The sequence below is a fragment of the Sinohyriopsis cumingii genome, chromosome 8 (assembly GCF_028554795.1).
Source record: "Sinohyriopsis cumingii isolate HCF-2022 chromosome 8, ASM2855479v2, whole genome shotgun sequence".
NCBI lineage: Eukaryota > Metazoa > Mollusca > Bivalvia > Unionida > Unionidae > Sinohyriopsis > Sinohyriopsis cumingii.
The window spans coordinates 83,119,798-83,146,723 of NC_142968.1; the positions used below are offsets into that span (position 1 = coordinate 83,119,798).

Sequence of the window (26,926 nt, forward strand, 5' to 3'; positions counted from 1 at the left end):
TTGCGTAGATATTGCTAATTATCTAAATGTAAAATTGTGCTCAATATTTTATACACACTCGAGCCTGCTCGGATCCTACCTTTCGGTCAATGGTGAAATCCAAGACTGTCCGAATGCAAAATTGCACTGTGAGTGGGTGTGTCGAGCTGTTTTGAAAATTGAACTATTCTTGATTACGACTGGTCTAAGCTGGAAATTAGCAGACGCAATTAGAATAAACTATCAGTGTTGGAACTACTGAGAGGTGCGGACCGGTGTCTTCCCTTGTGTTATATTGTTACAGGTTAAAACCCCCATCCTTTGATTTTCTTTGTAACGAGCCCCTGTGCCTTGTGTTATATTGTTTCAGGTTAGAACCCCCATCCCTTGATTTTCTTTGTAACGAGCCCTTGTGGTCATCAGCGAATTCGGAAATGTTAACGCGTATTGTCGCTAGAGTGATGTCAAGGTCGTTAATCATGATTTTGAATAGGGGGCAGAGTCCAGTTTTTATGTACAAATTTAATGCCGCAATCAGTGACCTAGTATAAAAAAATCATAAAAAAATCAAATACACAAGTGAGGTCAAAAAGGTCCATATTTTTAGATACCTATATTAAAACAAAGCGTAATAATAATATTCACTTGACCAGAGAAGTCAATGGCAGTTCACAGCAGAAGAGGATCATGCACCCCAACCCCTATTTTATACCTGCATTTTTCACATCCAACTGCCATTTTTGACAGCATGTGGTGCTCACAGTGCAAACGCAAGCCCTTTCCCTGGATGAAAATTTGGAAAAACATTGTCTACTAAATAGTTTGATGCAATTCAGAATAGTTGTCATCCAAGCCGTTTTTGAGATACTCTAGTTGCCTTGAACCCATGTGTTTACTGCTATGGGAGGCTAGCTCTTCTTCCTAGCCAACTATTGGTATTTCACTATCAACATACTACAGAGCAACTATGGAAGGTGTACATGACTGACATCAATTTCAAGAACAACACCAGCCCAAAACACCTAGTTCACAAATATATCCATATCTATCAATACTAAACAATAATAGCTGAAAAAGTCACACCATAGCCTTAAGTTAAGAAATTTGCCAGGGGCCAATTTACGAAACTGGACCCTGCCACCATAGAATTGGACTGAGTACACTCCCTTGTGAGGTACCGTTTTCAAGGGGGTATTCTTTTGAGGTGGTGTTGCCTACTCTAGTGATTATTCTGCGACCTGTTAGGAAGTTTTCGATCCAGTTAAATATGCGTCCATTAACTCCACTGTGGTCGAGTTTTGCAATCAATCCTTTGGTCCAGACAAGATCTAACGCTTTTTCAAGGACAAGGAAGACTGCTCTAAGTTGTCTGTCTGATTTTCTTTTGGTGTTGAAAGCGAGTTTGATAGTGTATATATTATTGTTTTCATCCTCTGTTATATATAATTAATTTAATTGTTGGTCTGCTTTTTTTCCCTCGACTTTTCATTGATAGAACTTGAATTTTTAATTCTTGGATTTTTTGGGACTTAGTTCACAATACCATAAGTTCCTTTCCTTATTTTTCACTTAGTACTTTAGGGAAATAAATTATTTGTTTAATTGTATACAGCTTGTTGTCTTCACTCTTTTCTGACAATTATTTAGAGCATAGACTCATAACACCTCGTTGGTATGTATGGCACTGATGGTCCTTACTATGAGGCGCCGTTGCAGACAAAAGCCAATGCATCGAAACGCCGGAACACACAGAAACGCCGGAACGCAATAGAAACACCGAAACACACTTCAGTTATATCGTATATACCTTAGTTTATGTCAATTGTGTCTGTATAATTCATATCTATGACATTTAATATTAGTTATATAATAAATTAATATGTACTTTCTTTTCAGCAAGTGATCAGTATCAAACTAAAAAGAAGCTGGAAATTGCGCATTTTGGCAACAGTTTGAAAAGTATTAAAAAATATTAACAGCGTGCATTGCAATTTATACAAGAGTTTAATGCTTCAGCTATTCATAATAAATACATATTAATAATGATTTATTAAGTTGATTATTATATTGTGGTTATTCATAATTACATTTTTCTTATTATCATATGTTCCAGGATGTGTGAGTTTTGCGCAAACCAGCAGGTGAAACAGCTGTATAGTTTAAGTGTAACTATCATGAATTATACACAATAATGGTCTAACTGCAATTAAACATTCGACAATGGCGTGTCAAATCATTTCCGTCTTTCTTTGACCATTTTTTTAAACCTATTTTGCTACTGAAAGAAGTGTATGGGACACTGAATAGTGGCAGAAATGGGTTTAATACACAAAGACAATTTTTAGAATATATTTCAAGATGTATTTTTTTTGTATAACACATAAATGTTTACAAATGTATTATACAAATAAGGCATATTTCACGTGCCAACTCGGGAGAGTAAATAAGATTAACAATAACAACAACAGAAATAAACACATCCCAAGTTATATCAATTAAACTGATAAGACTTTGGCCTCGGCATATAACCTGATGAACAAAACACACACACACACACATACATACATACATACATACATACATACATACATATATATATATATATATATATCCATTCCTTAAATTATACTAAGTAATTAACATGTTGCCATACTATTTATTCCAAAGGACAATTTTCAAGTACAGGGTCCTCCTATTGCAGTCCCGCATGACAAATATGGCTAGCTGAAAACTTTTGTGTGGCCCGTGCTCATACAAGATTAGTTTTATAATTATAATGTAAATCAACATGCATGGCCTACGAACTTTACAATTTTGGCTCATGTGGCCCACTTGTTGAAGAAGATGGACCACCCTGTTCTAACATATGCATCTTTATAAACACTGCATCACATAATCAATAATAAAATTATAATATGAATCTTATTAATACAAATACATGATCAAATAATATTTACAAGAAATGAGGGCGGATAAAGATATCAACTTATTACCAATCAAATAGTTGAACTTTCGGCGTGTGCGGTTTTGAAAACAGTTTTGAAAATAGCGAGCTGATTCAAACAAATTAATATTAGATGTAGGTTATAAACAGGATCGCAGAAATACCATGCGACAGTAAGTTCCTTTGTTGCAATATACCATATTTAAAATTATGATACTTGTTTGTCTTATTCTTTTTATTTGTTGTTTCAGTGTCATGATAATATCAGCATCGATATCAGATTCGCGTTTTTTTTTGTCACACAGATGCTAACTAATTTTTCCTTACTATATCATCGCCGTTGCTAACAATAGTTTCTTGAGTCAATGCGCAGTCTTTAATAACCATCCACAGCTGAGATATTCTTCTGACTTGAGACAATGCCAAATAAACTAAATTTGACCATTCAATACGATCATCGACAATGAAAATATTACTATCCGCATTAGATTATCCTTGTGATGAAAGAATCGTTATAGCATATCCTAGAGTCCAATCATTAACGCGCTCTCAACAAAATCAACAGGAACCAAAACAATATCATTTAGTACAAGAGTCAAGAGTTTGTTTGTCATTAATTCAAGCAAATACAACATCGATATTTTGTCTTCGAGTATCTGCTGGTTGATAACACATTGGTACAGGTAGATATTTAAAATTTTCTTATGTAACAAAACTAATTGTTGTTGAAGTGTATCCAGAACTATCTTCTGACTTGCAACTATCAAATCATTTGGTTTCCACACATTCCAAAAATCATTTATCGCAGTCTCTGTAATTACCTCACACATTATTTCACATTGAATTTTATCTGGCTGCAGTCTAATTTTTTTGACTCGTTTAACGAGTCATCAAGCACTCAGTAATCGTTAGTTATTTTCTCGTAATAATATACAAACGTTTTTAGCCATTCATGCGGAGATGATCCAAAAAAAGGTGGCGGTTGACCATGATCACCATACATAATAACCGGCATAATTAATAAATCATTACTAATATGTATTTACTAGTAATAGATTAAGCATTAAACTTACGTAAAAATTGTATTAGACACTATTAATAGTAAATGTTATTTTCTTTCAAAAATGTCGCAAATTTCACCATCTCCAGCTATGGTATATATGATATTGCGTTTTGGAGTTTCTATTACATTCCGGCGTTTCGGTGTATTCCAGCGTTTCGGTGTTTCTATGCACCGGACAAAATCTGGTTGAAAGAGAAAGTTGCAGTTGAAACTTTGATGTCGTATGTCGATAAATCGAATATCACGATATCAAATTGCATGTCCTTGAAGTTCCATTTTCTTGATCGAGAGTTTAGATTTTATATGTTGAATTGAAAACAGTGGTGGTTTTCAAGTTATATTTCCTATGTCGGCACCTCATATGTTTTGACTTGAAAACCAGCACTGGTGATAAATATAGTAATATTTGTCTCCCTTGTTTCACTGTTTACATCTAATCTAAAAAGGTAAATGCATAATAACACTGTTTTCCATTGTTTTCTTGTGGTTTTGAGCCTGCTTAGTTTAATTTACATCATGTGTGTAGTGGATTTGGGCAGGATTTGGGTGGTTTGGGGCAGGTTTTGGGCAGCATTTGGGTGGTTTGTGCAGGTTTTGGGTGAATCATGCAGCTGCCATTTTATTCTTTGCCGTAGTTGGATTCAGTAAGATATAGGACTATATTTCATGCAAGGATGGACTTTAATGATTCATTTCATCGTCGATGAAAACTCGGGTTCTGTTTTATCGGCAACAATGAAACTAAGTATCAAAGTTTTTATGTTATTATAGCTTTGTATTTGTGTCACTGAGGCTACAGATTTTCGATGCATGGCAACCTTCCTGCACTTTAAACTTCCTATGAGCTGCTTCGCCAAATTAATTCGAAAATCTAACTGTCTGAATCGTTTTCTTCTTTCATGGCTCTCAGGATGACTCTCCACCATTGTTACAAAGCCACTGATTATGCAGATATTTATAATGAAATGAAACATGTATCGCCACCATTTCTCTGATGATCATCCAACTGGATATTTGGCCCTGAGTTGGTCACATACCGTCATACGTCAACCCCTCGGTAGTACTGTTGGTAATTTGTGACGGCCTTTGGACAGTTAACCTGTCGCACTGTCCCATCTTTCTGTTTCCGGTTAGCAATATCAATGATGGTTGGATCTGTTGCTGTGGATAGGACTGTCACTGGTTTCTTGTCCTTCCATAGTGTGGCTGTCAGGTTTCCATTCTGTCGTATTAAATGGTCTCCTTGCTCCATATTTGTGGGATATTTAAATTCCTCTGGGAAGCCTTTATGGTTTTTCCTCATGGTGCCGCAGGCATATATACCATGTCATAATAAACTTAGTACCAGTCGATTGGATGTAAAAAATAGTTATAAGAATATGCATCATAAACGTTTCCTCTCAAAGCATATTAAGCTTTTGCACAACTCGATAGCCAAGACCCTTCATGTTTTCATTTACTTCATCTGTATCTTCCTTCCCCTGGTAAAACTCAAACTGGTGACAGAAACCAGACCAACTATCACAGTACATCCATACTTTCAGGCCCTACTTGATTGGCTTTGAAGGAAGATATTGCTTGGCTTTGTGTCATCCCTTGAATGCAATCATACCTGTAAAGTGCATGATCTTGATAAATCATTTATTGAAGTATTGTATGATATTTTAATCAAAACTTAAAACAAGATCAATGAATGAAAAGTTATTATTGTTATTTTTATTTTATTTTTATTATTATGAAAAGGTATGGAATAAAATATCAGATATTCATGAATCTAATGTTTAGATTTATGTATGGAGAAACGATAGATTGTAGCTGTGTGGTCATGGATATATAATGTGTGTTTTTGTGTGTATATGATATGCACACATGAGTGGTTCATATTGGACATACAATTTAACATGCAAATATGGATTTTTAATAAAAAAATTTTATATAAAATTATCACATTAATGTAAAGATGAAAGACAATACAATATGTATGTATGCATGTATGTAAGTGTATTTCTTTTATGATCTCTATAAGTGAGAGTGTATCTGCTGTGCAATTTACTGTTGGAAAGAAATATATTATTTGTAATTAATGTAGAAATGTATAAAAACCTTCATCAGTGGTTTGATGTTGGTGAGGCTTGTATGTTTTCTCAATGTTTAATGCGTAGAAATACGTAGATGGGTGGCAAAGATAAAAGCGTAGGTATGTGTAGATGGTGGGGGGGACAAAGGTAAATGTGTAGAAAAGCGTACCTGGGGAGTAAAGGGTTAATTAATAATAATAGATTTTTAGAACCTCATAATAGGTTTAAGAAACAGCAACATCAACAAAGCCTTAAATACATTAAATTTGTGTGCCCCATAACCAAGACATTTAGCTTACTGTGTCGACCAGCAATTGCAACATTGTATCATTGATTATACAAACACTTTAGATAGGTCCCAAGGGAAGTGTAAATATACCGTTATGAAGAACAATATTGTAGGCTACTTGGTGCAATTTCAGTTTCAAGGTTTTTAATTCAGCCCAGTTTCTTTTTCTGTCTCACTCCAGATCTCTGCATAGTTTGTCCCTTGTGCTTTAGAGGTGAGGTGATAACAGAAAAGGAAGGGTCCTGGGATTGAGATTAAATTGTGTACCATGCTAAATTCATTTAGAAAATGGGGATTATTATTGTTTTTTATCGTTATTTTCAAACCTCGCTAATGATTAATGAGTGGAAATTCATCATTGATCTATATCTATAAGAATAGACCCAACAGCACGCAGTTCCAAGAATGTTTATGCACATTATTGCGCCATGGGCGGATCACAATTTGATATACCAATATTATTGGTATGTCAAATTGCTTTATACCAACACTTTAAAACACTTTCAAGCCATGTTATTTTTATTGTATGTGATATATATATATATATATATATATATATATATATATATATATATATATATATAGTGTGTGTGTGTGTTTGTGTGTGTGTGTGACCCGGCTATGACATGGTAGTTGGGAGCTATAGAACCCAAGCGTGTTATAGACCGAACCGTGTTACAGGCAACCAGGTCAGTTAGCCGAAGAAAACGATGCATATACTCCAAAAAATTTGCAGGTTGGGTTATGGGTAGGTAATAAATGCGGGCGGTAAAATACATGCTTCATTGGCACAGATATCATCTTAAATTGATGCATATTAATGGGAAATACACCTTTGGTGAAAACAGATAAGCATATATAATATTTTACTTGATTTAGAGAACCACGGATTGGTACATATACGTGTATACTGTTTATAGAGACATGTCTTATGTATAGAATGAATAGTGTCAACACCATGTACTCACCCGCGAATCAAATCAAATACATTGAATCCACGCTACAAGTAATTCCATAAAAAATATGCCAATACACAGATTTAAAATATTCAATAATTTTGTCAAAGGTCATATAGGTCCGAATTTAGTGGATAAACATAGTACAATCACGTAACGAGTGATGAAGAACATTTACTTTTCAGTACGTTACAAGTCGTAAAAGTTAGTTTGCGTTTTAAACCGCCGTTGGTAGCATTCGTCACAGCATCAACTTTTACTATGCAAAAAGGAAACTTTAACGGCACAGTAATTGTGTTCCAATTACGTTGGAAAATGAAAAAAATCCATCACATTCCATTGCTTCTATTTATTTTGATACCGACTTCCTTTGAAGAAAAAGTTCTTTGTTTTTATTTAAGATTGTAGTCGGCTTTCTTTGATGAAAGGTGCATGTGTTATTGAAGTCACCGCTAAAGGACAGCTTTGGAGAACCAAACAAATGTCAATTCCTTATTGTGGAAGCAACATCAAATAATTGTATTGCATGATTGAGACTGTTTTTTTTTTTCATTCGCTTAGTACGTTTTCATAACTATCGGTGCTTCAAAGGTAATCTTTTTTCTTTGAAATTTCAGCAAACTAATTTACCTGGGTAAATTTTTAAAAACGGAATTGGCCATCGTTTGGTCGATTGCAGATACTTTACCTCCCTGCCTATTAAATAGACTAACAAGTAAGAGGATTTTTTGGGGGGGGTATGTTCTTTTTGTACATTTGTGGTAGCGGAGTGATGCTGCCTTCCGCGCATGCGCCAGAAAATTAAAAGAAAAGGGTCAGTGTACGATAGAGACGCAGATGTTCTGGTCTGATGACAAGGATTAGTACAGAAAATGTGAGTGTTCTGAAGGATTTAATTCTAGTGAAAAGAACTGGAATCTTACTTACCATCCACTTGCAAATGTCAGTCTGTGTAAATATATTAATTACTAGTCAGCGGCCAAAAATCAGACGAAAGATAGATTACAAGATATTGCCTCATCCGATTGATCTCTGCTACCAGAAATGTCAACAACAAAAAAGCAGATATCTCACAACCTACAGCACTCATGCTAAATGTCAACATAAGTTAATTAGAATATAACGATGCACTGTTAAGATGGTTTGCCAATATGGACAAAGAAATTGTTTATGTAACAAGAGATAAATTTCAGTGCATGTTGTATAAAGTTTGTGGCTTCCTCTCATGGGGCCTCTGAATTTCTCCACCCAAACCAATGGTTGTATATACAAGTTTAAACAGCCAACAATGTCGTAAATAAAAAAAAAATGCCAGATGGTATATTTTGCTGCCAATGGGGGGAGGGAATCTCAGTTTGTGACACTGGCGAGGCCTTACACGAACACGTTTTTTTTTCTTCGTAATATTAAAACGGAAAAAACTATTTTTTCGTGTACGAGAAAAATGCATATGAAATTTCAGGAGCCACGCCATGATCATCTTGTATTATTCATGTGCGATCGCTTCTCCAAAATGATAATAAACGTTTGACGTTTTTTTTGTACTTTTAAGAAATAATTTTTTTGCCGTGTTTGAGAAAAATACATTTTTGTCAAATTTCGGGAGCCTCACCACAACCGGGTTATATCCAAATTTGTGTTATAACGGAGCGTGCTATAGTGGGGTCACTATGTGTGTGTATATATATATACACAGGGATGGTCCTGGCTTTTAAAAAGCTGTCGCCAAAAAAATCACCAACCTCAATATTTTGTCGCCAATTTTCAGAAAGTGTCGCGAAAACAAGTAGTGTACATTTTTCCAAGTGTTAATTTAGTCTATTAATGTAACAGGCAATGAAAATTACAAAAGATGGGTTAGTTAATACTTTAATTACAACAAGCATTAACAAAATGTTACAAAGTGTTACATGAAGATCTGTCGCGATTTTAGGACTGCCCACTTGTTGAATGCAATTTCAAAGTCTAATTTTTCACATCTGTACATGCTGGTTCTCATTAAATTCTCGAGAGATGAGATGCAGAGCTTATTTCTGATGTCAGTTTTTATGAGGTTCATCTTACTGAATCCACGTTCACAGTCTACAGTGCTGACAGGTGACACCAGTAGTTTATCAGCAGCCCCACCCCACCCCCCACCCCTTTATGGCTAGCTTCACAAAGCTTGTAGTGAATTGCTTCCTAAATCCCAAGAATGATCACTGAATGCTGTATAAATTTTCTCGACAAGCAAAATAGGATCTCCATTCCCACAAATGAAACCTACACGAGTGAACACCGGGCAATATTGGACCGTATATATAAGCATAAATTCACACCCAATTTAGGGATTCTTTCACTCCTGTGTTTTGAGAAATAAATAATTATTATTAATTATGCAAAGCTGTTTTTTTGTGCTATTTCTTGTTGCGGAGTTTAAGTCTCTGCAGCCGTAATACGGAATTGATGGAAAAAGGAAAAGATTAATGAGTAAAATGCTGCACTGGCGACATATAATTGTGATTGAGATTTTTTCCATATGCTTTGTATTTATACACAGTGGGTACTTCAAACGTTATCAGTTTTCTATAAAGATTCAGCGAAACTATTGTATTGGTATATGTTTAAAAAAAAACAACAAAAAAAAACACAGAAGGATTAGCCATACAATTAGTTGTATCTGTTCTATTCGCGTCTTCAGAAGTCGGTCAGTTGTAGGTATAGTTCGGTAGCACGATTGACTGTTTCACAGCATACTGTACTCAGCCCAGATGTCAGCATAAGCAGATTATGATGTAACAATGCACTGTAAAGATGGGATTGTCAATACGAACAAAGGATTGTTTGTGTAACAGATTGATTCCAATGCATTGCTTAGTCAAGTTTGTGGCTTCCTTTCGTTCTCCCTTTTAATTTATCCAGTCCAAATCCATGATTGTATGTACAAATTAAATAACCAAAAAGTATGTCGCCAAAAAAAATCGCCAGAAGGGATATTTTTGTCGCCAATAAGGGAAAAAAATCGCAATTTGCGACATTGGTGAAGCCCAGGACGATCCCTGCATATATATATATATATATATATATATATATATATATATATATATATATATCTACTGTAACTACAATAAACTTTAAGACTGATACATTTTTCAATTAAAGGAAACGAGGCTTGCCGAGTTTCTTTTTGATGAACATTTATGCGAGTAGCATATCATTGATACAGCATATATACTATAGATGTATTTTATTTATATCACATGCTAATATACATAGGTGCCCTTTGAACAGAAAGCAGAAAGGATTGTGATGAAATTGTGTATCCTGTTAAATTCATTTATTGTTGTTGTTGTGGGGTTTAACGCCATTTTTCAGCACACGATAGACTATACATGGCGGCGAGTATTAATGGTGGAGGAAGAACCCGGGAAAACCCCGGAAAAAACAACCGGCACACGAAAAACTAAATTCATTTAGAAAACGGGGATAATTTATACTCACTAATGATGAATGAGTGGAAATGTATCATTAACCTATATGCCTAGTATTAACAGCATGCAGTTCCAATGTTTATATATGCGTATTATTGCACATGGGCGAATCACAATTTGATATACCAATAGTATACCAAGGGTATATCAGATTGTTTTATGCCAAAACTTTAAAAGCCATGTTATTTTTAGTGTGTGTGTGTATATATATATATATATATATATATATATATATATATATATATATATATATATAAAGTGACAGTCTTAATGACCTGATTATATACCCAACATCAATACAGGGTACAGAGTTAGCACTGCCGATTCAATGGCTTAAGCTGATATACAGATCATCTTCATTCATCGCTTACTTTTGGCGTAATACAGGGAATCTCCGACGTTTGCTATATCCAAAGAAATTTCAGCTACAGAAGACGAAAGTGGCATAGTGGTATGCCAATATACTCTACAATATGCATGTCGCAAATGCAAACAACGTAACCTTACATCTGTCATTCTCTCAGAAGTTCATAATATCTGTAGAACGCCCCCGTTCGTGACATAATTATAAAGGCTTGAAAATATGTGACACTGCACGACTACATCAATGTTTGTTGGTGGGTTATTTTGTTTTAATATTATTTATTTATTTATTTTATTGAACATAAGTAGTCACGATTTCACATGTTGCCGTACATCACCACCTGACCAAGTGTATGGGTCATTACCTTAAGATTACTTTCCATCCTTATCTTTACTTGAGTTCCTTTACACACACACACACACACACACACACACAAACGCTGTACAAAAAGAACCACTCATTTACAAACCCCAAGGTGTTTTACATTGTCTGTTTGTTTCTTTGATGCGAAAGTAAAGAAAAGTGAAGAAATGAACCAAAAAGTTGACAAAAGTTTCCACTTTTTCATTAACTCATTAGTTCCGTTTTTAACTTTAGCGATATATTTTTCCAGTCTCTTTTATGATAAAATACAATATTTATAATGGGTGAGATTTGGAATTTTGGATACACGTGATCTGTATGTAACATTTTGCAAGAAATATTAGAAAGTTGACAAGATTATCGAAGATTTTTTCTCCGAAAAGGACATCTTTTCGTGTAATTTTAAAAATTTTGATGGTAGTTTTGGATCCATTCCACAGATAATTTCCAGAAATGTTCAGTAACTTTGCAGTCATAGTATAAGTGCTCAACTGATTATTTTATTATTGTAACCTAGAGAATTTAGACCAAATGCAGAATGTGTTATTTTTTTTTAGGTGTTATAAGTAATTAAGGGATCAAATGAGGTTGTGTTGGCTTTTGAGTCTTTGATTATAACTTGATGATCCTTTGGTGGAGTAGAGATACAAAGGAAAGTCCAAACAAAAAATTATTGCTGCAAAACAACTTGACTAAATCTGTTGATTTTAATGATCTTGTTTAATTGCTATTGAGTTCAATGTTTCATATTAAGGTTTATTGAAAAATATTTCACCTATCCGTTGATCACTCTTACATTAGTGTAATGAAACTCTGTTTAAACATATTATAAGGCACCTATGAACAACATAAAAAGTGTAAACAGAAACTGTAAATCCACCGTTGCTTCAGAAGCTAATGAACACAGACACTTCTGATCCACTGAGTTAGAGCAGTTAGGTTATGGCTGACCTCGGGACATTTTGGAAAACATTGCTTTACATGAAATTTTGTGAAATCCAACTAAATACACCAGTAAATTTAATGTGAGTTTGTTTTTGTCTTTTCATATTGAAGTATATCAAATAGGGGTGAAACAATATACTTGTACCATGTATCAAAATAATTCATGATACACAGCCTATGATATGATACATTATCAATATATATGAACCTGTTGGTTTTTTGGTTTTTTTCATCTTTAGAAAGTTACTGGTAGTTTGTGCCCTTTTATGTGATTTACTGTTTGTATTTACAGTACGAAGATTACAGACAGACATATACTTAGCATCAGTTTATGTCATTCTCACCCATCCCAAAATAACAAAACTACTTTTAGACTATTTGATCGTCGTCTGTGAATTTTATTCAACATTTTTGACTATTTAAGGTTTCTCCATTTGATCAGATTCAGGACTCATTTTAGCCACTAGACAAGGGTATTTTGATCAAATATCTTTACTTCTCATTATTTTTTTTCTTCTCATTTTTTGTTTCATTTTTATTTACTCAATTCATCTTAACCCTGATAGGGATATAGAGATTTGTAGATCAGAAAGTAGCTCTCCACCTTTTTTCTTCTGACATTACTGGTGGCAGAGACCAACTATGTGAGGCACAATTTGGAATGAAGGTTTTAATAAATTTGTTTTGATTGGCATTTTTATGCAGATGGTAAGTAAAAATCCTCTTCGTTTGTCTCATGGCATTAAATCCTTCCGAACAATTTTTTGTATTAATCACTGTCAGAGAAGAACAGCTGTGTATTTATCAGTTATTGAATTGAAATTTAAATAGCTTGTGCATACATGGAAGACAGTATCTCGAGTCACACGTGGAAACATTTGAGACAATGAAAACTATATCACCAGGACCTAACAAATGCTTGTTACAGAGATGAGGTTTATACACAGGGTATTTCATAGTCTTCTGTGTTGAAATGCAATAAATTTTGCATGTTTTTGCCAAGTACAGTAGTTTGGAATTTCTTAAGATTTGCTTGCATCCCATAGGCTGCAAACCAGTGAGTGTCTTGTTCTTATTTTCCAGAACATATTTGGATATTTATTTATGGAGTTCATTTTAAGTTATTCTTGATGGCACTTCTTTATTGAGTAATTAAATGTTACTTGAGTGTTATCACATTTTAAGATATCTTCATCTTGATAGGGAAAGAGAGAAGGAGATGAACACACAAAAACTGAAATAGGCATTCATTTGAAATACTTATTTAAATAGCATATAAAAGAGCAGATTTATTTCCTAAATGGTTAAAAGCAATTACTTCCATAAGCGATATTGCTGCTATGAAAACAGAGGATGGTATTGCCACTGGTGATATAATTTTTCTCCCACTGATATCTTTCAGTATTTCAGTATGAAATATACAAATTTCTTAAGTGAGAAAAAAAAAGTTTTAAAAAGTCAAAATTGTCACATTGGCAAAAAAAGGGGTATTGCTACTGCACAGCTGTGGTGATATCATTTTGCTCTCACTAATGTATTTCAATATCTCACTATGAAATATATAATAATTATCCTAAATGGGAAAAGGTCTTTCCAAAGATGATATTCTCTTGTGGCAATACAAATGGATTTTGCCAAATTTGCACAAATACAATTTCTCACACTGATACATCTTAGAATCTTGTTATGAAATATAGAAAAATTATTTTAGTTTATTTCAAAAAAGTTTTATAGTTGAAGTTTGATTTAAGTATGTGTGTGTGTACATATTGTAAAGCAATGATGGATGGATGGACAGAAGACAGGTGAGTGATGTGTTTGTGTTTTGGATTTTTTAATACGTTTTTGATATGACTCGTCCTGAGTTCGAACCTGCGACTAGTCACAGATGAGTGATAGAGATAGAGCATCCATCATTTGAATGATTGCATTTTATATTAGGTATTTATTAACACATTAAGTTTGTCACTGTTATATCCTTTTGTTAGATAAAAGACAATAAATTGTCATATCTTATCTTCTAGTTTGGTGCTTGAGAAGGATTCACCATCACCAATGCAAGATGGAAGAAGTTAGAAGGCAATGTATCAAGAGAGTGACAACTCATATAATTGGTATGTAAAAAGATGTTAATAAATTATATGGGATGCAGATGTCATCTAGAATTTCTTTATACATTCTATGGCAGTACCTGTTCTTTTGACTCCACTGGGGCAAATGAATTTTCACCTATGTAGACTCTTGTAATCTTATTATACTAATCAGGGTTCATACAGTCTTTGAAGGTCTTTGACAGTTTGGGAAAAATGAGGTAGCATTTTCAAGGCCTTGAAAGTTTGGGAAAATCGAGCAGATTACCCTGAGGCCTTTAAAAGTCTTTGAAAATTGAAATAAACCCAAACAGTTTAATTTCTTTCCATAATCACAAATTAAATTGTCCAAGATTGTTAGACTCGGATGTAGTTGAGTTTTCCTGGTTTCTGTCTTCTGATGACCCGTTCAGTTTCATTTCATCGTTAAACAACATTGTAATATTTTGCATTCGTTTTCTTTTTCTTTTTTTTTCTTTCTCATATAACATCACTTGTATACAAAATGTTAGCGAAAATAGGTCTTGGAAATCTGCGTTTGTGGACTTTGAAAGTTTGGGAAAAGTCTTTGAATTTATCTGTATGAACCCTGCTAATACTAATCTTAATCACCCAGATACTTTTAGTGTCGTTCGAACATTTGCATAGAATCTCTGGTGGATAGGCCTCTTGACACTTGACATTTGCAAGTGTAAGCAATGAACAAATACAAGCATGGATGGATAAGTTATAAAGCTACAGACTTAAGGAAAACCTCATACACTATAACAATATGTTACAATGACGACAACTTTTGATAAACACCACAATGTCCTGGATGGTGATGGATTTTTCAAGGAATGAAAAAGTGCAGTTAGCTTACTTTTCATTTCAGTCTTTACTTAATGAAGACTCTTGCACTGATCTTTTTTTAATTTGCCTTGTTGCCACCACTTATCTACAATCCTTTTCCCCTGTCACCATTGTATTTTAGTTTTGGCACTACCCCTCACTGCGTTAGCCAATAGCCAATTAGCCCTGAACTTCCATTAAACTGCATACTCTTCTCTTTTGAATTAAATATAAAACCTCCATGTGCTTTTGAAAGTGACTCAAGGCTGTGTCTCAATTTGAGTTGACTGCTTTCTATATTCCCAGTGCTTTTCCTACGTTCTACAACTGTATTACTTTCATAAGAACTACACCCAAAAGAACAAACTTGCATGAAAACAGGAGTTACCCACATGCTTGTTTTATGAAATTGGTACAGTGTATGCAAAATCAATATTACTTGGGTTGCATGCATGCACATGCTTACTTGTCCGTGAAACAAAAGCACATAGCAAGCTTAATGACAACAGTTCAAGTGCACTCTTTCTCTCTCTCACACACACAAAAACAGAATGAAGCACACAAAACACTACCACAAAAAGTTAAGGGCACATACTTTAGAACTTGGGCAAATCAATTCCAAACTGTTGAAACTGACCTGGTCAGGAGGACATAGAACAAAATTAATTTTACTATATATTCTCTACATTTGTTCCTCAGTACTGACCTTTCCACTGTGACAATCAATACAAATCATATGTTAACCTAAAATACCTTCAAAGATGACTTCACGCTGAAGTTCTTGTCAAAGGTTGTTCTGCATTTTTTGAGAGGCTGGACTATAAACAGAGCAGCATGTAAACAGAACACAGATTTCACTTCCGGATCATCACCAAGGCCTTATTACTCACTGTGCACTGTCGCCAAAATACACATGGAAAACCACACCCTGAGCTCATATTCTCAAGAATAAACAATTATTTTTAAATCCCTACAAAAAATGCATAAATCTAACTCTTCTATCACCACCAAATGAGACAGGAAAAAATGTTCTAAAAATAGACTAGAACTACATTCGTGGTACTGAACCCGAACTATTAATTGTGACCTGATTCCAGGAGCAATAAAGTAACATGTGATAAAATGATATCATTTACATATGTTCTGTACCTTGTGCAACTTATTCTGTAACATAAACATTTTTATAAACCTTACCCTGCCAAATGCAATAAAAACCAAGCCCAATTTCTGATATGGCATACCACACCCTCACTCCAAGGAAATATTCCCCATTTTAGTGCACACAGAAACCATGTGAAGTCACATTTTTTGGTTTCTATATATATTTACTTTTCTTTCTTGTCCCTGGGCAAAGAAAAGCACAATGTATGTATGTATGTATGTATGTACAGCTCTCCCCATGATAAGGCAGTTATCGGAGTCCATAACTGCCGAACGCATCGTGTAATAAGCAGTGGTAGAGCAAACCTGATTTTAAAAAATGTTGAGTGTACTTTTGTGTTTGGCTGGGGGATAGAAAAAAGCATTTCGTTATGTTCGATAACATTTTAAGAAGTAAACAGAAATATACTAAGCTTTGGATTGCTTTCTTTCAACCCATAGTGTCGTAAATATGATAGATCAGCTCATGAGTAACATCATATATAATGGTATAAATACATCGTAATTTTATTTGATTTACTTGTCGTTCTTCCAGGATGCAGATTACGGACATACATAAGTTCTATCCACTGCTGCATGAAGTTTAAAGTGATTACAAATGTTGTATTCATTTGAGAGAAAAAATGATTAAAATTAGGTTGCACTTGAGGCCAGTGCAAACTTGAGTTAAAAGCTTCATTCTATTTTAATTAGGAGATCCCAATCACATATTTACCACTTTAACACCCATTTTGCAATCAAAGAAAAGAACATATCTGTGACAAGTGCATTAAGTAATGTCAACTCATTTTTTTAATCAATAAAATATCTCGTTTTCAGTTTAAAATATGTAGCATGTTTTTAGCAAATACAGAACAAGGAATAACTTTTAAAAAATGACAGACTTACATACATGTATATTATTCATTTAAAATCCAGTGATGTCCAAAACAAACACAATTATTCACAAAAAGAACTACTCCAAATAGAATAAACACTTTCCCTCACGTGATGCACATTTCCTACTAGATGTATTTCATAAGTTTAGATTGTTTAAGACTGAATTGTTCTTTTTTTTTTTTTTTAGTCTTTCTTAGTAAAGTCTGTAATATTTCTCAGCTGTATAATTTTAAAGAACTCAATGTCATGCCTTTCTATAGTCACATCGGTTCATTCTCAAATGCAAATGTGGCTTCCAAAACAGTGTGGGTTATTTCCGGTTGGTTCTCTTGGTCAATGTCATTTGTAGATCCTGTTGAATGAAATGTAAATTTTCTATTTTTGCACCTAAGAAGAACTGGACAATGTCAGCATCAATATCAGTTTTGACAGTGAGACCATCCTCATCAATTTCGATTCAGTGTAGAACATCATCAGATGAGTTAAAATGTAGAAAAATTCTAGCATCTTCAACATCCTTCTCCATGGATCTTTTAAAATCACAATCCCATTCACAAAATAAGCTTTCCTTTTTCTGGATGTCTCCATTACAAGATTAAATGTCTTAATTCACTCATAAATGCTAAAAGACTAAATTCATGTGTAAATATGACTCCACTGAAAAGTAGCACTTAATTGTTTGAATAAACCTTATTTGTACTGTAGCTACATTATGCAGTGAACATCTATCTCTTCCAGGCTGGACTGCAACAGATAACAGCAGTGGCAAGTTCAAAGGACATATAACCGCTAATCCTTTCAGTGATCTGTTGCCATCCAAGTTATTGATAAACAATCGTCAACAATAAGCAGGTCCTCTGTATAATCACTGAGCTGTTTTTACAGAGATCAAATTACTGATCTGGTGGAATGGCTTTAATGCTAAAGGAAATTTCACAGTATTTGTACTTTAGCCAAATAAAATAGTTGATATGGACCAAGAGCAATTATGGCTAATTAGAGGCATGGATAGTTTCAAGAGTTCATTTGCCTGTTAGGAATACCATATCTTACCTTGCTTGAGTATAACAGCGGCTAATTAGATTGTCACTGTAAAAACATTTTCTGTCCAGACAAGTACAGTAATTTTTTTTATGTAAATGTTTTCAGATGATAGATGCCAAAAATAGTTTTCATTTGTGTATTATTATAAATTTTATAAATTTGATTCTGAGATACATAGCACTATCACATTATATCCAGTATTACGTTATAGTGAAGTTCGTTATAATTGGAAAAATATATATAGTGAAAGATTGGAAGCTTAATGTGGATAATGTAAAGTGGAAGATTTCCCTGAAGAATGTAATGATAGTACATGTGGCGTTTTCTGGATAATGTTCCAAAAATGTATTGTATGGACTGATTGTTGTTGTTGTAGGGTTTAACGCTATTTTTCAGCACACGATAGGCTATACATGGTGGCCAGTATTAATAGTGGAGGATGAACCCGGGAAAACCCCGGAAAGAACCACCGACCCACGAGAAGCTACTGGCAAGCTTTCTCACGTACCCACATTGGCAGAATCCGAGACTCGAACTCACGCAGACAGAGGTGAGATGGCAGTGATCCATAACGGAGAACGCTTTAGACCATTCAGGGCCCCTATTGTATGGACTGAACCAAAGAGAGTATGATTTGGTGTTTTACAGCACAGCAACACAGGTAGGTTATTTCATGCAGAGGCTATTGGAGCAAAGTGTCTTGCCTAAGGATACACAGGTGTAGCTGACCCAGGCTGATACAATGGTGAGATTCGAAACCACACTCGGTGTTTCCCTTTACGCACATTTGTGCGTCAGGGACGCATGCTGGAGAAAATTGACGCACACTTTTTGTTGCCGTGCATTTTTTGGATGCAAAGGATTGTCATAATGTGATCAGGATTTATTTAATACCCAGTGCATTGGACGATGGATGGCATCGTATATACTTCGATCATAGGCATTGACTGGTTTCCCGCTTTGTTTGCTCCCTCCCTTGCGCTTCTCTATTCGTATAGCAGAGTGCACCACAGGGAACATACGAAACAATGAACCAGACTAGCATAGGCAATGTTATGATGGAGTAGCTTCCCCATATCTCGCGAGCTCTCACACGATTTCCATCGAGCTCCGCAAGCTGTCACTTAGATGTTTTACTTCAATGCTTGTTGCAAGAGAAAGTGATCTCCAGATTAAAATGTCGTGCACTAAAAATCATTAGCGAAGAAAGTGAAAGAAGCAGAATACAAAAGAGTAACTGTGGATCTAATGTTAATGAAAATAATTACCGTGACTGGAATACGGCATCTCCATTAGGATTACCAGTGTGACTGCAAAAGTGAATGACAGGGATTTAGAATTTTTACAAATCTGCTCACATTCGCCACAAGATATCTGAAGAACACATTATAACCCAATACATTCTTTCACAACAAAGAATTCATTAAACTTGCAGAGACAAATGCATTATTTGGATTACAAAGTCAGCGGGTCATTGCAGATTTTGTTGGTTTTTAACTTTGCTGCAGTAAAAGAAACATCATAAAGTTCAGGTGTAACTTATTAGAAAGAAGATGAATCATTATCCTCCTTGTTATTTGGATAAATGTGTTCTAGGACGAAGTACAATGAAAACGATGATAGTACATATTTTATGAAAGGCAGTAAATTAACTGCTATTGGTTAAAAAGATTTATTTGGCTTTTTGTATTGGCTTGTATGTAATGTGTTGGGCTATAATATTGCTTCATATTGATAAAAAGGAGACTGTTAAAAGAACGACTTTAAAAGAAAAATTAGCTAATAAAATTATTCTGTGAATGGACAATGCATTTGTTTGTTAATTTTGCATGTTGGTTTATTTGTATGTTTAGAGAGAAAGAGAGAGAGAGAGAGAGAGTATATTGTGCAAGTTGAAATATCCCATTTCAAGCTGAAAATGTACGAGTCATATGAAAACTTGTCAGTACATTTTTCACCTCCACATTTTTTATTTGAGCCCCCAGTTCTGACACCAAGGGGTTTTTTCTTATCCTCAATTTTACACCCCTGGGGGATACACTGAACACTGTTTTGGATGTGAGGCTGGCATGCTAACCACTGAGCCACCAAGACTCTCCCAGAAGGCATGAAACATATGTATGATATGTTCGGGGGGGCCCAGAGTGGCCGAGTGGTCTAAAGCGCTCTCCGTTACGGATCACTGCCATCTCACCTCAGTCTGCGTAGGTTTGAGTCTCGGATTCAGCTAATGTGGGTATGCGAGAAAGCTTGCCAGTAGCTTCTCATGGGTCAGTGGTTCTTTCCGGGGTTTTCCCGGGTTCTTCCTCCACCATTAATGCTGGTCGCTATGTACAGCCTATCGTGTGCTGAAAAATGGCGTTAAACCCTACAACAACAACATGTTCTATGATAGCATGGAACTTATTTGCCACTGGACATATTGGTTCAAAGAATCTAGCGCATATTTGCAACAGAGAAAAGTTCTTCTACAGCTTCAAATGGTATCTTAAATGTTTCATATCGAATGCATTGCATTTCGTAAATTAAATGTTTTAGAACCTTACTCTCCACTAACCTCAAAGAACCAAGTCTCATTTTGTGTGATGTCTTGCCACTAAAAGCCTCTTATTGGTGAAATCTTCTCCATTTCAGTGCACATAGAATCAGTGTTAAGTGCTATCTATATTTGATTTAATTATATCTGGTTTAATCTATATTTATTTCAATTTAATTGTTTGTCAGTTTTCAGTTTTATTTATTTTTCATTACATGTTATTGTAATGTAAATTTATTTACCAGAGATGATTCCTTTTTCAGAAAATATTTTGACCATGACTGTTCGTTTTTTAAACACCAGGTGTTGATCTAGATCCTGCCCTTGATTCAAAATTAGTAGCACGTAAATAAGTTCTATTTTTATTTTAAAATGATTGGTTGTTGTCGAGGTCATGATGGAACTACCTGTTTAAGATGTAAACATTTTTTTTATTTCTTGATTTATAGTTTCTGTTTACACTTTTGACGTTCATAGGTGCGGCTTAATATATTTAACCAGTATTTCATTACATTAGAGTAAGCGTGTGCACAGGAGAGCTGAATTAGTATTCATTCAACTTAACTTTAAACACCTGGAACAACATAATAGCTATTAAACAAGACCATTTAAAAAAATCAAAATACTCAAGAAAAGTGCTTTTGCCGCCAAAGGTCTGACAATTTTTATAATCAAAGACAAGTGCCAACACGACCAGATTTGATCCATTTATTACTTATAATGCCTCAAGAAACATCCTGCATTTGGCCTCAGATCTCCACATTACAACAATAAATTAACCAATTAACTGCTTGAGCTTGCCAGACGTTATAATATTTTGGACATAAAAGACTCTTTAACCAAGCAAGAAATAAACAACGTTTTGGTTCAGTGTTCAGTGGGAAAGTACATTTTTGGTGATAGTGCTTTGGGTTTGATTAACAAGTCAATTTCTGGTTTAGTAGGAAGTGAAAAGAACTGTTTAAAAAAAAAAAAACGGAATTAACAAAGCTTCAGCTTCAAAAAGAAAGGATGAAATTGCAAATTGAAAAAGAGGAAAAGGAGAGGCAAATGAAATGAGAGAAGTTAAAATGCAGAGAGAGAGAGAGATTAAAGGGAGAGGCAGAGGGAACAAGGAGCAAGATATATAAATTCAGAAAGAGGAAAAGGAGAGAGAAATACAAAATACAGAGAGAGGAAGTTGAGGGGCTGACAGGACAAGATGAGAAATGCAGATGCTGGGGGAGCGAATCCACCAAGGGGTTACAGGCCCTGTTTTTCATTAAAAAGAATGTTGAATCTGACAAAGACACACAAGCTTATTTTATACAAAAGGGGATCTTAGAAGGGTACACAGCCTTGTTTTCACAAAATAAATATGGGATAAACATAGTAACATTTATAAACCTCTAAGAATGTATCGCCAGGTAGGTGTTGTTGTTGATAATCTCTTAAACATATTTATGATTTTCTGTATGTATTTAATAATGTTATTCTTAACTTTTTGCTACTTGTTACTATTTGTTGATATTTGATAATCACAAGATCAGCATTATGGAGACTTCTTTTTTTAAATAAGTTTTGTGTCTAAAAACTTAAACATGCCACATCGTATCGAACTTTCCGACAAGGATATCACTGATATCAAAGTGAGTGTTGAGAAGAAAGATGTACTGCGAACTCACATCAGCAAGAATCAATTGGATAAAAACAAGTAATTGAAGATCTAGAATAAAATCCTTGTAAATGAAAATAAAAGGATCAGTGATTATCTCATTAGTTTAGACCAATATTATGAAACTACTTAGCCAAATATCTTATAGAAAACAATGCAATATCATGTTCTTGAATAATATAAATTTCTTGTAACAAATTGATAAGGGGTTCTGAGAGCATATGTAAAGAAGTTTCTAAACCTAGCCATGTCCATGTCACCAGGGCACCAAATTTGATAAGTATTTCGCAGCATATGTATATCAAAGCCATTGAAGATAACAAGAAAGTTGCAGTTATCTCTGATCACCTTAGGGATTTGAACTTGTTGTCTAACATAAATGACATCTGTGATTTTATGTCTACCTTGTGAGGATATTCTGGCTGAATTTGTTGTTTTGTTTAGCATATCATCATTGTGCATACCACGAAATTATTAATACTACCATCAGGATCATTAACTGATGGTGCATCATCGATGTCAATGATAAATTTGATAACATTATCATCACTGGATTCTAAAGACTGCATTTTCATTTAATTCCTTAAGAACATTATCGCATCATTGTTCATCTACGAATGGTGCCAGAAGTTTATCCCCTTTGAGCCATCTCATTATCACATAAGTAACAACTGAGTTTTACCAGATCTTGATGGACCAATGATGTGTTTGTGATGTGATTTTGAATTTTTAACGTAGCTTTAACAATTTTTCAGTCATACCGCTACGATGTCTGCAATGTGGCAGTTTATAGTGATGTCTACCACTGGGGCATCATGCCACATTATTCTGACACCAGGCCGACTAGTCCTAACAATAACCTCTTAATGCTGAGCGCCAAGCGAGGCAGCTGTTGGTACCATTTTTTGTAAGTCTTTGGTATGACTCAGCCGGGGATCAAACCCACGACCTCCCGCATCCAAGGCAGATGCTCTAACCACTAGGCCACCGGAGCGGTCACACAAAATGAAGGGCATATACTATCTGGGTTTGCAAGATCTATAAAGTTGTTAAACTGTGGCCATCATGTGATGTCACGAATCACTTCCTCGTATCTCAAAGTAGAATGCAGCAGCAATTTCACACAAAAATTTTAATATGGGAGGCCAGTAAAATTATTTAAATTATAAAATACTGAATTTAACGAAAATGGATAAGTAATATAGTTTTTCATCATTATATTGAAGCAGTAATGAATCTGATTGCTTTGTAGATTTTCTTGCTGCCTAACAATCTATACACACGGATGTTCTGTTCTATTCTTACATGTCTTTAACACTATTCATAGACCTTTTCTTCTGATGTAATGCACTATAATAATGTACAGTTATTCTACAATCCATTTTCGAGTCATTAAATATTTTTCTGATTTTATTGTTCTTTCAACGATTTTAAACACGGCTTCATTTTCATGTATAATATTAATAATAAATAATTAAAACCATTAATTCTTTTCTTCTAAATTCAACCAATGTTAATGTCCAGTTAGTTTGCTTTGCTCTATTCAAAATGGGCATAGTTATATAATTTTTATCATTAAAATGTAATATATTCTTGTAATTCACTTCCAGATAATTACAACTGAATCGTACAAAGATAAAATTAGAAAAACAACAACAATAATGAGATTATTATTATTATTATGATTATTGCCATATATCAGTAAGGATTAAACAATGCACAGAAGCAGACACACTCAGACCAATTTCCATACCATTGTTTCAGGGCAATTATATTTTTTAAATCTCTCTTCTGCAACACACACTCAAGCTATCAGTGAGATAAAGATGAAAACAACAATAAGATTTACTGAACGTTGTAAGCCTACATGTTTGTCCTAAAACACTACGGCTGACGGCGCAGTGCCTAGTGGGTAAATGACATCATACAGTATTTATAGTTCCCCAAATAACGTAATACCCATCCACGGGGGCTCGTATCGTAGCTTACAATTGACCTGTCATACATGTACTATATAATAACTAGTAGTAATTGTATAGTTCATGTATGACAGGTCAATTGTAAGCAACGATATTTGCCCCTGTGTACCTATTAAAAACAGGCAAAATCGGCTGAAAAACTGATGCAGTGTACAGCCGGCCTATGAAACGAGAGCCAATAAATATTATTATCTTTTTCAAATTTAATGTAATATAATAAAAAAAAGAAACGAACCTACCTCAAATCCTTCCAATAATTCCTTCTGTAATCCCAAAACTCGGCAACCTTGCAGACACCAAATCTCCGACTTCGTAATCTTCGAGTGCCTTTCTCGGTAGTCCCGAGTTTCCTCTGACCCTTGCCTAGCTACGATGTCGTAGCCTCAACTTGATTTGTTGTGGTTGAGGTCCACGAGGTACGAGTAAGGGTACTAATATTAGTACTACTTGCCATCCATCTCTAATTTTAGCAACGATGTACTTTTGTCTTGTGTATCAGCGGATTAAAGGCATAACAAATGTTATGATCGCAATTTCTGAGAAAATAAATCATATTCCTATCGATTTCATGCAGGCATATCTCGATGAAAGGTCGTTCAAGTTTGCTGGGCCGGCTAGAAAGCGGCTACCCCAACGTTTAGCTAGGCAATGCGCTCTGATCCTACACCCCAGCATAAATGTCCGAATATCAAAAATGGGGTGGCAAGGGTCAAATGAAACTCGGACTACTTTCTCGGCTTAACAATATTTAGGAGGTTTCGAACATTTCCGGTAATAGGATTATCATCTACATAACGCAAACAAGTTATGGCGATTGATGAATCAACTCCTTTATAACGCAAGTTTTCACAAACCAGTTTGCTTTCAACGGACCACTTTCGTATTTATTATTATGGCGCGTACAAGATTGATTGATAGATCGTCTGCTGTGATTGGATAATTCCATGCTCTGTAACCAATGGAAGAATGCGAAAAAAATATTTCCATGAACCTTCCATATCTTAGTCTTTTTAAATTTAAAAGCAGTAAGTAGATAAGCACCTGCTACGAGCATTACGTAGGATCCTTCAGTTATCTAAAGATACAATTATTTCCCAGATTCCGACCGTACGCAGACCGGGAGTGCCATATCAGGCCAAACAAATAAAAGTTAACGGTCGGCCGACCGTCGCCGTTTAAGCTGCCGACCCAAGCACTTTTTCTCGGGTTAAAATAACGAAAATGAAAATAGTAAAAAGAAAAATAAAAATTCCCGACAGAACTTGAAGTGCTTAGTACATTATATATATATATATATATATATATATATATATATATATATATATATATATATATATATATATATCCTTATTTTAAAACCAGTGCAATAGGAAATAAACTAGGTAGTTTCATAAACAAAAGAGGCTTTAACAAAGCACTGACATCAGTATTTTTAAGATAAGCAAGATCAAGAAGCAGAATTCATATACAAATGCTTTTGAAGAAAAGCAATAAATTGGAGAAGAAACTATTGAAGTTCAGAGATACCTCCTCCACAGATAAACTTGCCATGTATTTGCAGTTGGCAAATTATTTGTGTCCAAAGGATAGAGGGAAGAGCTCATCTTCAGGTGTAAGAATTTAGGTGTATAAATTAAAAATTGTATCAACTACTAGTACACTAACACAAGCTTGTGTAAATGATCATTTACCACTCACAATTTAGCTACAATTTAACTATTGACACATGTGGCTTTACACAGCTTAAATGAGGATTACAAATGTTGCCTTTTTACTTGGATAATGTATTTGTACCATGTTTGTCTACATTTCATGAATACTTGAATTGTATCTGAACTAATTGTAAATAAAAAATATTTACACCGGTTTAAACTCAATGTGAAAACATTGTTCAAATTTATGTCATCAATAACTTTGGAGTTCATTTTTCATTTTATTTAAACATCAAAAGCCAACTTTCTTTGTAAAGTTTAATATTTTTAAAATCCACAAATGGATTATGTGTTTCAGAGATGGAATCAGTGTTGTACAAGCAGAGTACAACCCCTTTTTGTTGTCAGAAAACAGAATCAAGTGTTTGGTGTAATCTTCCCAGATCATTTTGAAAGGGATTAAACTTCATGTAACAGTGCTATTATCAGCTGTCATATTAAAAATGATAATTAAAAACAGTGCCATGCCAATCATCCATGGTATTTCGTCAGACTCAGTTGTATATTTATAATTATTATTCTCGTAACTAAATGTGACACATAAACAGTGTCATACAATTTTTCAGAAAACATTTTTACACTAATAATG

General features: G+C 34.5%; 1 protein-coding gene and 1 long non-coding RNA gene across 7 annotated transcripts in view; one reads left to right on the forward strand and one right to left on the reverse strand.

The window, feature by feature from the left end:
• Nucleotides 1–26,926, forward strand: part of LOC149794012 (uncharacterized) — a 61,380-nt gene that overhangs the window by 96 nt on the left and 34,358 nt on the right. The window contains exons 1-2 of one of the 4 annotated variants that reach the window (XM_089967946.1): nt 75–244; nt 14,476–14,565. In XM_089967946.1, coding sequence (XP_089824072.1) covers nt 14,514–14,565 — 52 coding nt within the window. In that variant the 5' untranslated portion in view covers nt 75–244; nt 14,476–14,513. Of the gene's footprint in view, nt 1–74; nt 284–11,082; nt 11,231–14,475; nt 14,566–26,926 lie in introns of those variants that run through there. The other 3 variants (XM_089967945.1, XM_089967947.1, XM_089967948.1) reach the window with 3 other exon arrangements.
• LOC149794013 (uncharacterized) lies at nt 2,582–26,021 on the reverse strand. Of its 3 annotated transcripts, none has more exons than XR_016422920.1 (4): nt 25,077–25,952; nt 24,865–24,988; nt 19,725–19,766; nt 2,582–5,598 (listed from the first exon to the last, which is right to left on the reverse strand). It is a non-coding gene; the product is annotated as an uncharacterized LOC149794013 (long non-coding RNA). The 3 variants fall into 3 exon arrangements; XR_016422922.1 differs by lacking the exon at nt 2,582–5,598 and adding an exon at nt 17,308–17,764 and having other exon boundaries at nt 25,077–25,955; XR_016422921.1 differs by lacking the exon at nt 19,725–19,766 and having other exon boundaries at nt 25,077–26,021.